The 13,206-nt window shown below is 42.0% G+C and overlaps 1 protein-coding gene across 1 annotated transcript; it reads right to left on the bottom strand.

Moving 5' to 3' along the window:
- Nucleotides 1-1,351: 1,351 nt before the first annotated feature.
- tmsb2 (thymosin beta 2) lies at nt 1,352-3,283 on the bottom strand. Its single transcript, XM_034598205.1, has 3 exons — nt 3,123-3,283; nt 1,861-1,965; nt 1,352-1,574 (listed from the first exon to the last, which is right to left on the bottom strand). Exons 2-3 carry the CDS (start codon nt 1,958-1,960, stop codon nt 1,537-1,539), a joined length of 138 nt encoding a protein of 45 aa, XP_034454096.1. The 5' UTR covers nt 1,961-1,965; nt 3,123-3,283; the 3' UTR covers nt 1,352-1,536.
- Between the last annotated feature and the right edge of the window lie 9,923 nt (nt 3,284-13,206).

Here is a 13,206-nt window from a genome sequence, read left to right as displayed (position 1 = left end):
GGGCCATAAATGATCAGTATAGAGTGATCTGTTGGTGTTGGATTTAAAATAAATGGATAAGCTGTAATAAATAATTTAAAAACTGCATATTATTGTATTATCAGTATTTATTATGTTATCTCTGTATTTTTACTGTAAAAGTTTATTAAGCACAGTGATACATTATTTTTCCTATTCCATGGTGGTGTAGCTTTTTTTCAGTGATAGTTTTGTTTAATATTATATGTTGACATAATTGTTACAATACAGTTATTGACGATGGCGAGGGAAAGGCTACAATGGAGACTGTTTTCACTACTGGTTAATCCGCAGTTCTCCATTAATATGTAATTGATTAATAGGTCAACACAATGTCAGAAAATAGTGAAAACTCCAGTAGCTCATGAGCCCTATGTGACATCTTTAGATTGGCTGTCTTGTCCAAATCAGTTCAACACCTAAAGCTACTTTATTTACAGGAATAATCAGAAATATTCAATACGACAACACAGTACCTTTGGAGTTCTTGCCAGAAAATAACACAGGTGATTAAATAATGATCAAATAATGAATCATAGTTATCATTCCAGCTCTAATGCCAAGTGAAAACCCACGAGCTAAGCAGCTCGATTCTTAGCTGCCTTGTTGATCCAATTTTACAAGAGAAGATGAAACTACTTTTCATAATGATTTTGAGAAATTGAAACCTGCATTGTACAGCTATGTAGTTAATTTATTAATGTGTAGGTTTATATGCATACGCTTATGTGTATGATTTTAGCCAATCCTCATGGAGCACATTATTATTTTATTATTATTATAGTTAAGGTGTAAAACAGTTTGTAGCGAACCCTTATTATATTAAACCATTATTAAATATGGACCCTGCTCGTGTTTTAAGCTTTGACTTCTCCTCACAAATCTGGTGAAAACTTAAAGTGTTACACCATATGTGACACGTGTGCAGCAAACAGTCTAGATGAATCATCACAATTTTTTATTTAATGTGTGTGTGTGTGTGTGTGTGTGTGTGTGTGTGTGTGTGTGTGTGTGTGTGTGTGTGTGTGTGTGTGCCATAGGTTCTGCAGTTTGCACATCATAGACATATAGGAGACAGAGACATACACAGGATCGACTGGTTCCACGTCTTCATATTTATTTCATAAAGAAAAGTAAAAAGTTTTTTAAGAAAACATCCCACATGATTAAACTCCGATTGCTCCCCACCCCCCACTTCAGCCTGGATGCCTGCCTTACTCTCCCTCTCTTTCTGTGCTACATCACAACACCACCTCCTAGTTTGGCAATTTAGGGAGACATGTTAGCTGTAGGCTAACGGTGCAAGACCAGCACCCAGGCTAAAGCTTTTTTTCCAGCTGAGTGGCAAGAGAGCCCCCTTGTGAGGGTGCCATATACCATTACAGCACCCCAGGGAGCTCCACAGCACCCATTTTTTTTTCTGAAGACAAAGTAAAGTGATTGAAATACTGTGATAATCAAAACAAAGTGCTTTTTTGCTGTGGCATCTCAGCGTTCTTTTCTTCTTGTGCTCAGAAGTCAAGGTGTGGCATCGCCTTTCCTCTCTTGCTCGATGGCTGAAAGAGACGAGAAGAGGATAGTGTTGGTCAGCAGACACATGTTCAGTGAATATGGAGGGAGGGAGGGAGGGAGGGAGGGAGAGAGGGAGGGAGGGGATGCTGATTTCTGGGTTGCTGCAACATCAGCAACGTGCTGATGTTGCAGCAATGTGGCGTCTTTTTTCGCTGCTCTGCTTGCTGAGCATGTGGTCGCTTGGGGCGGCGCGGGAAGTGATGAGGAGCTACTGACAGGAAAAGAGTTATAGGATTAAACATCATTCATAAATGCAGGAGGGACACTCACTCTCTTTGGTGGGCAGAGGGTTTTTCTCTTTTGTCTCCGTCTTCTTCAGCTTTGCCTTGTCGAAACGGGCGATCTCAGTCATATCGGGCTTGTCAGACATTTTGGCTGCGAAAGATGAGAATGATACCTGAGCACATGGGTTTGACCTTTCCTGTCAGACATATTTCTGATAATGCAGCATGAAATAACAAAGGAGTGTATAAATCTGTGTTAGATTCGCGCTGTAAATGTTGAGGTGATCAAAAGAGCTGTCAGAAATCGAAATGGTCTTTTTCAAGCAGCTGCACTTAAAGGGAGTGGCTACGACCTGTGCAGCTCAGACACGTCCACATGGATGCCTGTGAGTGGTGGCTGCCTCCCACACATGCTCCATCTTCTCTACAAAATGGCTATGCAGCTAACATGTGCCTAGTTTCTTCAGGCTGTCTCTTCATTCTTTTGTCTTTGCTTTTCCCTCTCTGTTAGAATGAGGTCTTTGTTCTCTACCTCTGCATCCTCTCTCTCTCTCTCTCTCTCTCTCTCTCCACCTTCTCTCGCCCTCTCCCTCTCCCTCTCCTTCTCTCTCTGCAGCCACCCCTGCAGCCTCCTGGATGGAGGCGATGCTCCACTGGCTCCTCTGCAGTCATAATCCTGACCTAGCCTCAGGTCTTTTACTCGTCTGTCTTGCACAGTCTGGGCCGGTCACGCCTGTTTGAACCACCGCTGGGCAAAGAGGCTGCTGTGCAAATGGGACAAGCCCTCACTAGCCTGCAGCCGGTCATTTGCAAACCAAGCCGCTGTAAAATCATTCTCACCACTTTGAATTTAAAAAGGAGCCTAATAAAATCAGTTTGACATAGAAAATAGCCACACTGGGCTCATGGTCAGATTTCGTAGGTTTTCCTTTTCTTGGAAAGAGGCATGGCGAATCGTTTCTCGATTACCCTGAGCTGCAAATGGTGCCTGCTGTGCATCCACCTCCTCCAAGCCTTGACATGAACAACACTAGTCAGAATCTGATCTTTTTAAATTCACACGTAAACCTATTCATCCAAACATCTGCTCTATTGTTTCTTTATCACAACCATCATCATCATCATCATCATCATCCGCCGCAGCATTCGTCTTTCAAAACATTCTACTGCTGTCATCAGCAGTCAGTTTCTCCTCATCCAGCCACACCCCAATCCTTTGTCTGACTCCCAGAAAAACACAGTCCAGAGACAGACACACAGACACCCACAGACGAAGGACAGACCGAAGCACGGACAAGTCTTTCTTACCGGTGTTCCACAAAGCCACTGGGCTAAAAATCCACCAGGAGAGGAGAGCTAGCAGGGAGGGATAGAGCCGCAGAGATGGAGAAGGGAGAGCGATGCGGAAGCTGAGTCAATCTGCCGGTGTGTGCACGCCTGCCTGCATCCAGGGTGTGGGTATAAGAGGGAGGGAGGGGGAGGCAGAGGGAGAGAGATGGTAGAGAGAGAGATGGTAGAGAGAGAGAGAGAGAGAGAGAGAGAGAGAGAATTACTGAGAGCTTGGTCAGCCTTCCTCCCTGTCATCAATATTAATATTCTCAGGGGAAGAGACTAGAGGGAAGGAGCCCCAGATAGGAAACAGCTGTGCCATGTATATCATCTCATTTAGATTATGTTAAATTATTCAGGTAATTGTTATCATTATCATATAGTGTTTTTGCTGAGTAGGCATAAACAGCATGAGATGGCAGAAAAGGACGATTTTGACCATTTGTCATCGTAATGACCAGTACAAGAATCCACATACACTGTGAATTCTGAGTGTCAAAATGCGAAGTATGGTGTCAGTATGTGAAGTGTTGTGAGTATTTAATAGAGTCGCACAAAGATAGCACTGCACAAGAGTCTCTTTATATATTATAAGGTTTATTTTTACCAGGACGAGCACATGGCATGGACCAATGCCACATACCTCAGCTTTTATAGCCTGAGCTTGTTTGCAGTGTTCGTCCTTAAAAGGGCCTTCATACAGACAACACAAGACGAATACACGCACATACACACAACAGCATGAAAACAATTATACATGATGCTCAAACTTAATGAAGTTAATCGTATTTGCTCTATATGAATGTGTATAGTTCTTCTATAAGTCATGCGGAAAAAATCATGGGTAATGTTTTCTTTTTAATATGGAGCAATATATAAAATGGGCTGCTGTCGGATACCACAGCATTTATAGCCCAAGCAGATGCTTCTCCTTAGAAGGGTTTTTGTATATATACAAAAAATTCAAATTTAACATTTTCACAAAACTGAACAAACCACAGTGACACACCAAATTGACCATGAGATTCACTCAAACTTTTTTTCACAATTTTCAAGCAAAAAATATTAAAGATGAACTTCACTCAATCTCTCAAATGTGAATATTTGCTGCTTTAGTCCCCTATGATAGTAAACTTATGTCTTGATACGACAAACGAAACACTCACAAATCACATTGAGCTTTAGGAATTTGTATTGGGGATATTTTCTTCCTATTCTGCCGTTTTATTAATGAAACAGTTAATTTTTATAATAAATAATAATAGAATAAATAATAAAATATAATAAAGATTACTAAATGAAAGTAAATGATAGTTGCAGCTCTATCGCCACCTATTACAATATAAGTATTATATACACTATCAGTAATAATTAAACAACAGTTATTGCATTATATTTATTTTATTGTCAAATGTACACCACACAATGAAATTCTTACTTTGCTATAGTTAACATTGACACAGAAATAAAGAAAAAAAAACACAATTTGATTAAACACAGAATTAAAGATTTAACAAATGAACAATACAAACATTTGGCAACATTTTAGCTGTTAATAGTGTGTGTGACCGTGGTTTTAGCATTAATTTGTCACATACTGATCAAGCGGCTCTTGATTACATCAGGCTCTAATAAAGATGTGATGTGTGGAGCTCCTGGTCCGTCCCTGACATCATGAAGCCTGCTGGTCTTCCCTCTTTAGTCTCCCTCAGAGGTGCAGTTACAGGCTGCTGATGCCAACCCACTGAGGACATGCATCTCACAGCAGACGGCTCATCTCAGAATAGAGATGATGAGTCAACATGACATCAACCTCTGAAATGATCCAGTGAGCCAAGCAAGTGGGTGCCCATTAATCCCTGTGTTAATGTGTTGCTTCTTATTCCTGGATGACTTTGGGTTTTACTGGACTACACCCCACGTCATGATGAGGTCATTCGTTCTTGTGAGTGCTCTGCAAAGAAGCCTGCATCGCCACCTGCTGGCTGAAGTGTGGAACTGCTTCATTGAGAAGCGGCCATTGAGCACGTGGGCCTCACAAACAAGATGAATAATCACATGCTGCCTTGTTACACTTGAACTCGACAAAAGGTTCGCTAAATGCTACACACAACACCTAATCATCCGGGCTAACCTATATGTGTCGGCCCAGTGGAGCTAATTATATTTCAGCGCTCTCCAAATCACTCACTGACTCAGCCTTTCAGACCCGTCTCCTTTGAGCGGTTTGTTTCTTTGTAATGTTGTGGGGATGTGGGGAGGAGGGGGGGAGAAAATCTTTGACCTTCTCTAAATTTGAGCCGAGCCCTCCTATTAACCTTTCTGTTGGGAATGTTAGCATATCTGAGGCTCGGAGAGGAGACGCACGGCAACAAAGGTCAAACTCTGCAGCCAAATGACCTGTCGGAAAAAATCTTCCGGCCTGCTGCTTGTCAGCGGATGGCAATCGACCAGTAAACCTTTTCCTGGGATCAAGTATCTGTGCTGTTTGACAGTGTGGAGAGTAACAGTGGTGTCAAGAACGACCGCACACTTTGAGGCGCTGTCAGCCGCAGGATGGCAGCACTTTGCAGTCTAAGATGTTTCTAAAGATGCATGGATGATTGTTATAGTCATTAAATGTTATGGAGGCTTTGTTAGTGCACAGTAAAGAGTCATGCTCACATGTGGTGTAAACACTGGATGGCAGCACAGGACTATTTTACTTTTTCTGGTTGAGCGCCGCAATGAGGTGAACAGTCTCTAAGTGACCACCAGGGCGAGCTCATTCCCCAGTATATCATCATAACTGCCTGTAACAGCTTGAATCCTAATGTCATGTTCCTGTATTTCAAATAACTGGGCAAAGAGATCCAGATATTGTTGTTTCAAGTAAATGAACATTTATTGTTGTTCATATGGAAACTAAACCTGCAGTGTCCTTCTTGCACCGCACTCGTGGCTTTGATCTGTTGGCACGTTTTCTCTATACTTTTTAATTCATGTTAAAAATTAACAGGTTACAGAGGATATGAGGATTCTCTTTCTACATTTATAAAGTGACTAAATAAGTTCACACCATGTTTAATATTCAGGCGCAGGTCTCTGTGGGGTTTGTGTTTAATGCACATTGGCCAGTGTGGAGGTTTAATTGAATAGTTTGACATTTTGGGAAATGTGCTTTAATAGGTTAATTTATAAATGTATGGATTTATTGCCAGGTGCTTTGTTGAGCCCAGGAGGAGTCACAATCGTGCTCATGATTTAGGATCTTGTGTCTAATTAATAATGTGTCCTCTTCAGTGTAACCTACACTATCACCTTGATGTTATTAGTCTATTATTGCATGTTCTTGTCAACATGGATAACTTGGATTTAACATGGTTTTTACTTATGAAAATGGTCTGCTTTTTCCCTACATGGATAAACATACTGTATATGTGGACGCTTAATTTATAGAATAACACACTCTCAAGAAATAGACAATTAAATAAATGCCTGTGAAACCACGACTCCCCCTTTTCAAAATCTAGATAATGTGTCAGTTCTTTGTCTCCGTTGGTGCTGGGAGAAGGATTTTGTGACCTTTTGGGCAGTGGCAGGCTCTTCTTGTGTCCAGTCTTTATGATAAGATATGCTAAGCTAATCCGCTAAATGGCTGCAGCTTCATAGTGTTCACACATGGGAGTTGTATCAGTGTTTCCATTTCACTCTGGTCAAGGAAGCGACTGCGGCCAAAATGTCAAACTATTCCTTCAACAATCAATTATCCTCTTTCTTTAATTTGTACCTCTGCAAAGGAGGTTTTTACCCCTGTCTGTTTGTTTGTTGGTTTGTAAACAAGGTTATGCAAAAACTACTGGTCGGGATACCACGGTGGTGTGCATCAGGGGGCGGATCCAGGGCTATTTTTCACTTTCTTTCACATTGCGAGGTAGGGCGTTTTCCCACATTTTTGTTTATTTCTCAGAGAATAATTCATGGATCCTGATGAAAGAATCTGACTGATATTTATGAGTGTGGGCAATTGGGTGCAGGTCCAAATAAAAATCTAGATCTAGTGAATTTAAATGTGGTTTCATTAATGGACTGTTGGGCCATGATGGAGGTATGTGCTATTCTAGTTTCCCTCATTGGATACAGAGCGTTGGCTGTGCTCTATAAGGGAAACTCGTGAACTGTTAACAGGCTTAGACACATCTCAAGGCTCACTTTCCATCAGCTTAAGTTACTTTCCATTATCCAAATTGACAGAAGATGAGTTGAAGTGTTTGCACTAGAGTGGGCTACGAGACATTGTTATTCCACAAGTAGAACTTGTGGCTGAAGTGTAATTACCCACCACATTCACACAAATTAAATCCTGCCCGGCACTTTTAATCAGCCTTAAACCAACAGAATGGAAGACGTCTAACTCTGATATGCAGAGGCCTGAGAGAATGTGTCTTTTTACTTTGTCACTTATAGTAAGAGTGCTGACTTATCTCTCAAATGAATCTGATTAGTCTGTATTCACGGAAGAATTAGCTGTTCAGAAAAATGGAGCAGACGAACAGTGGAGTCGGTTTTTTAGGAGAGTTGCCTTAAACCAGCAGAAAGGAAGAAGGCTAACTTCTCCCCCTGTGTAAGATGGGTTAGGAAAGTGCACAAGACCAGATAAGAACACTCCCTCCGTTCATGATCTCTCCACGACTAATGATGCAGTTTTTGATTGGTGCCCCGTGTTCTATCAGCAGGCCAATGAGCAGCAGGTATATCGGCGTGGAGGAGTTATCTCACCTAGCCAGCTGGAGGACAGTGACAGAGATGAAAAGAGGAGGACAGAAGCGGCGGAGAGGGAGGAGAGGAGATGGAGACTGAGATGAGGGACGAGGGAGCGAGAGAGAGGGAGACATAGATGGAAGATTAGAGCGCTGCTATAAATACAAAACATGTTTGTGATGCATCTTATCAGGTATCAGAGAGTAATGTGTGTGTGTGTGTGTGTTTAGGGCTTTGTTTGCGAATCTCAACACATCAGAGTAAATATCCTCCATACATCTTGTCTCAACAGCATCCCTCCCTCCTCTCCTTCCTCTGGTGTTTCCTACTCTTTCTCTCAGGGATAAATTGCCATACATTAAGCTCGTGCACAAGTGAGGGCCTGAAAGGATTACGCAAATGATCAGTCCTTTAAATCCCTGCTTCTTTTAATTAAATGAGCAAACGAGGTGCAAGACAAACAGATTCTCTCGTTTGTTCAAACCAAACCCAAAAGCAGTATGAAAAGTGATCTCTTGCCTTGAGGAGAACAAAACTGAGTGTGGTAAGTTGTTACAGTAAGAAGTTAGTAAAAAAAAAGCAACAGAGTGTTGAGGATGGGTTCAAATGATGTCCTTAAGTTTAAGGCCGTGCATGTTGCAGTGTAGATCAACATCAGTCCAGCCTAAGTTAGTTTAGTTTAATTTATTTCACACAACTTGTGTTTTACAAATATCTGCTCGTTCTGCCACTAACAGTTAATTTCATCACAGATTAACCTCTTAATTTTTCAATTTGATCAGTGACATTTTAGGAATTTGGGGGAGAATACTGATCACTTTTTTCCAAAGGCACAAGGTGAAGTTTTAAATGTCCCATTTTGTCCAAAGCCAGACGACCTTCATAGCAAACCTGCAAATCCTCTAAGTTAAGACACTGTGGGAGTGTTGTACAGTTTTGCTTGTTCCATCATTTCAGTTCTATTTTCTTCTTTGTATTTTGCAGCATTAGTTTTATGTCTCAGTTTTAGTCTCTGCTGCTGTAAAAGGGACCTTCTCTGGATTTGTCTCTTAATGTCCAGACAGTGGCTGGTCAGTGTCTCTCTTCAGGATCTGATGTCAGCTATGTCTGTGTTGAGTCGGGATTTGTTTTCCAGATAAAATCTTACATTTGTTCTGTGATTATTGTTCATGAAATATTTCCAAAATTTCTAAATTCTCCCTTTCAATGTATGTCTGAATATCAGATTTTGGGTTACATCCACCAAACCTCACACAGTGTAGCAAGCTTGTCTCATTTGGTGCAGTCGTGTTGGCAGACTGTAACTCCAACGCTCTGACATCTACAGGCCTGTCAAACATAAATCCAAAAGTACAAGGACATGCAAATGAACAGTAGAGGGAGCTGAAATGACACAATTTAACAGCAGCTCGTAACACAACAGCAGGAAGAGTAGAATAGAATGACACACTGATCTAACACTGATCATCTGTAATACATAGTAATAAACATGTTGGCAATGGAAAAGAGGAAAATAGCTAGAAAGTAGAACGTCACTCAGTAGGGAGCTAACTTCTGCTTACACCCAACAGTCCCTGAATGAAACCACATTTAAATTCACTAGATCCGGATTTGTATTTACTAGCAGACAGACAAAAAACCAAATGCATACAAAAACATAACCTCCTTGGCGTAGGTAATAAATGATCACAGACATAGTAATAGATTACCGCGAGTGTAAAGGAAGTAGGGTGGGCGAATGTGGAGCAGGTCTGGTGGTATTTGAGCACATGGACACATCAAGTGCAGGGAAATACACATTGGATATCAAACACCTCTCCAGCTGTCAGCCCATAGCTTTTTAGTATCCTTCATTTGTCTTTCTCGGTGCTTTTGCTAGTAGCCATCATTCATTGTTGATAATGAGCACAGGCCCACTGCTTTCCATTTTAAACAGTTGCAAACTTCAACATTTACATAGTAGTGTATGAAGTACAAATACACAATGAATGATTCAGAGTTGGTTATGGTAACAGAGACGTGACTTTGGGGATGGTGGGATAGCGTTGCAGGCTAAACTAGCCGGGAGCAAGCACCGGCCAACACTTTGTATTCAGCTTTAAAACGCTGTGCACAGCTTCTGCTTAATTCACCTGGGATCGTAAAAACCGCTCAGCACATGAATGTTTAATACCGTGTAACTTAAGTCTCGCTTGTGCAATACATTTTTTTTTAAACCTCCGGCCAAAGGCATGCTGCAGAAACATTAAAAATCCACCCAAATGCCCATTAAAGTTTAAAACAAAATGAACACAAGCCAGCTGCTCGTATCAACCTGAGTCCATTTGCAGTCGTCAAACAAAGTTTCTTTGCTGTTTCCTGCCAGGACGGTGCCACAATCCAACGGGCTTATAAATGCTAAAACAGCACTCGTGTGTCAGGACTTTTCTGCAGCAAATCTTTTTGTTTTGAGGATGTCTTTATGTCCTATAGAGAAACACAGATGGGATAATGCTCAGCAGCTGATCGTCATCGTGCTTTAACACATCACTGTCGTCTTAAAGGGTCCCTCTGCTCTCACCTCGGGGGAGAAGTGTGTGATGAGGAATATTTACCATCCTCACACATACTGTATATACCACGATATATTATGTATATTACAATTTACATCTGTACACCATAAGGAGAGTGGGGGCCTTCCTGGTTCCACACATGCTCCTTTCTCTCTCCAAGCAGTACCCAAGGTCAGGTTACAGATAAAGGACCAACCAACAGAACATTGTAGTGTCTACGCTAATGGACTTTCATATCTAACTCAGATTCCCAGACAGAGAGGCACCAACTCCCACTCTTTTGTGTATTTCACCAGTGGCAAGACGTAAGGACACAATGTGATTTAGGAATACAGACTTTAGGCTTAACTATCCAATAGGATGCCAACACCTACATGTAACATCAGCCTTTCATGGATGTGCTGTTGGAATGGGTGACGCAGGGTGAGGGAGATATACTGGGATGCTGTGGGAGACATCTTCAGACTTGGAGGTGACAATTGCTCATGTTACTCTGTTAGCGTTTGTATATTGTTCCACCTTCTGGTCTCCTTGATGCATCAAGTCTACATTAAAATCTTCTGCATAAGACATCAGTTGCTGCCTGGGTTCTCCTTTCACCAGCTTCCAGAAAACTTCCATAGCAGCGAGAGTCAAGTCTCACAATCTCTGCCATGCAACTGGTATTGACCGGTCTTCCAGCTCAATCAGTTTCCTTGTTATTTCGGAGTCTGACAGTTGTGATGACGCAGACACAAGCTGAGGCCTTTGCTTTGAAGTCCTTCGTTAAGCTCAAAGTACTTCATGCTTCTCTGCCGTACACCATCGATCTGTCAATGGCTAGCGATCATGTAGTCCTTCGTGAACTTATACAGCAAGAGGGCTATTAGTGGTTTACTGTAACTTTACATAAAGGCAGTGTGGGCCGTGTGAGTCACACTGGCTTTTCAAAAGCGAGGGCATCTGGTCATTTATAACCGAACTGTCTAAAACGTCTAGAGCGGTGAGCGAGAAAGTGCCACGTCTTCACGTCTCTGGAACAGGTCATGTTGGACAGAAATAGAACCAGGGAGGAGACTAATTGGAGACCTGACTTTATCATCCGAAGAGAAAATACATATTTATGCAACAGTTATAGATAGTGAACCGCAGCCCCGGTAAAATAAATAGAAAAAACACAGACTTATATAAAGCAGCGTTAACAAGGGTTCTAAATCATTCCAGCGCCGTCTGAAAGTCTGTTTGATTTAGGCAAGGCAAGGCAATTTTATTTATAAAGCACAGTTCATACACAGAGGTAGAATAACAGTGAAATAACACACAGGGAAAGTAAAGTAACACACGCGCTCACACACACTTTCAGCAGAAACGCACACGCTCTCTGGGCTTCTGTCTTGTTCTCATCCTCAATTCAAAGGGAGCTGTGGATCAATAAGATGATGCCTGGGTTCTTGTTACCTTGACAATGAGGAGTTGAATAAAGGATGCGCGTGTGTGTGTGTGTGTTTGAATGTATTCAGGTTTGAAAAAAACAAAAGAAGACACCACATGCACACAATTCCACCTTGCTCACTCCCTCTTCTTTTTCAAAACAATGTGTTCTTCTTTGTTTAGGGGCCTCCTGTCCACTCATGCGACCTGGGGAGTTGTCTAAATAGGTGAAATCGAGCCACGACAGTTAACCGAACGTAAGTCTGTGGAGACGCAGGAGGCAGGCGACGGAGAACAGAGCGACGGAGCCGTTTATTATTCACCTTTTTCTGCAGCGGCGGCAACAAAAACAAACCTGGTTTTGTTTTGCCGTTGCAGCTCCACACCGGGTGGATACAAGGTGACATCTGTTCAGGAATCCCTGCTCATGCACCTGAAAGGCTTCGGCGCTCTCTCTCTTCTGAAATAGAGAGATTAAAAAAACAACTCCCTGTCACTGCTTTAGGATTAAAAAACATACACAACACCGTGTGTGTGTGTGCGTGCGTGCGTGCGTGCGGCTGCATCATTGTCGGCACAAAATGCTGCACGTTATCTCCACACAGCCACCTGTTTATATGAAGGGAGTCAACAAACATCATATGAATTCCAATAAGGCTCGCCCTCGGAGCACACACACACTTTATCGTCATGACGCTCGGGCTGCTCACTGTAATCTAAATCCGTTATTTGAAAGCTGTGTGTGTGTGTGTGTGTGTGTGTGTGTGTGTGTGTGTGTGTGTGTGTGTGTGTGTGTGTGTGTGTGTGTGTGTGTGTGTGTAAGAGAGACAGGCGGAAGGCAGAAAGGTAGATTAATTCTGACAGTTTTCAGTAGTCTGAGGGTTATTTTGCAGAGTGGGGTTACGATAATGGGTCTTTAGTATCAACGAGGGATTGATCGCAGGGTTAATTAGCCAGAACCATGGTCGTCACGAAACTGACAGCTGGACCAGAGATTTGAGGGGACATGTTGAAAAACGACGTCCTGACTTCCCAGACTTGTGCTTCTGCTTTTTCTCCAGGAAATATATAATGTGCTGTCATGGCCCAAAGTTTCAACATTCTTTTTACTAACTAAAAACAAGAAGAAAAACTCTTCTGCCGCACTTGAAACATTTGAATATTCACCTCACATGCGGCTTCCATTTTCAGAGAGGAAATAAGACTTTTAAACTGGAAACGTGTTGAGAATTAAAGCTCCTAATCCCGAGGATTAATACAATTGAGTTTGCTGGATTTGGGTAATGCCCTGTTTCCTAAAGCTTTGCCCATTAGGCACCTGCCGCTGTCACACTCCGATGGCTTCACAGGAAATTGTCTGG

The sequence above is a fragment of the Hippoglossus hippoglossus genome, chromosome 10 (genome assembly GCF_009819705.1).
Source record: "Hippoglossus hippoglossus isolate fHipHip1 chromosome 10, fHipHip1.pri, whole genome shotgun sequence".
In the NCBI taxonomy this organism is placed as follows: domain Eukaryota; kingdom Metazoa; phylum Chordata; class Actinopteri; order Pleuronectiformes; family Pleuronectidae; genus Hippoglossus; species Hippoglossus hippoglossus.
This window is presented reverse-complemented; position numbering and strand designations above follow the sequence as displayed.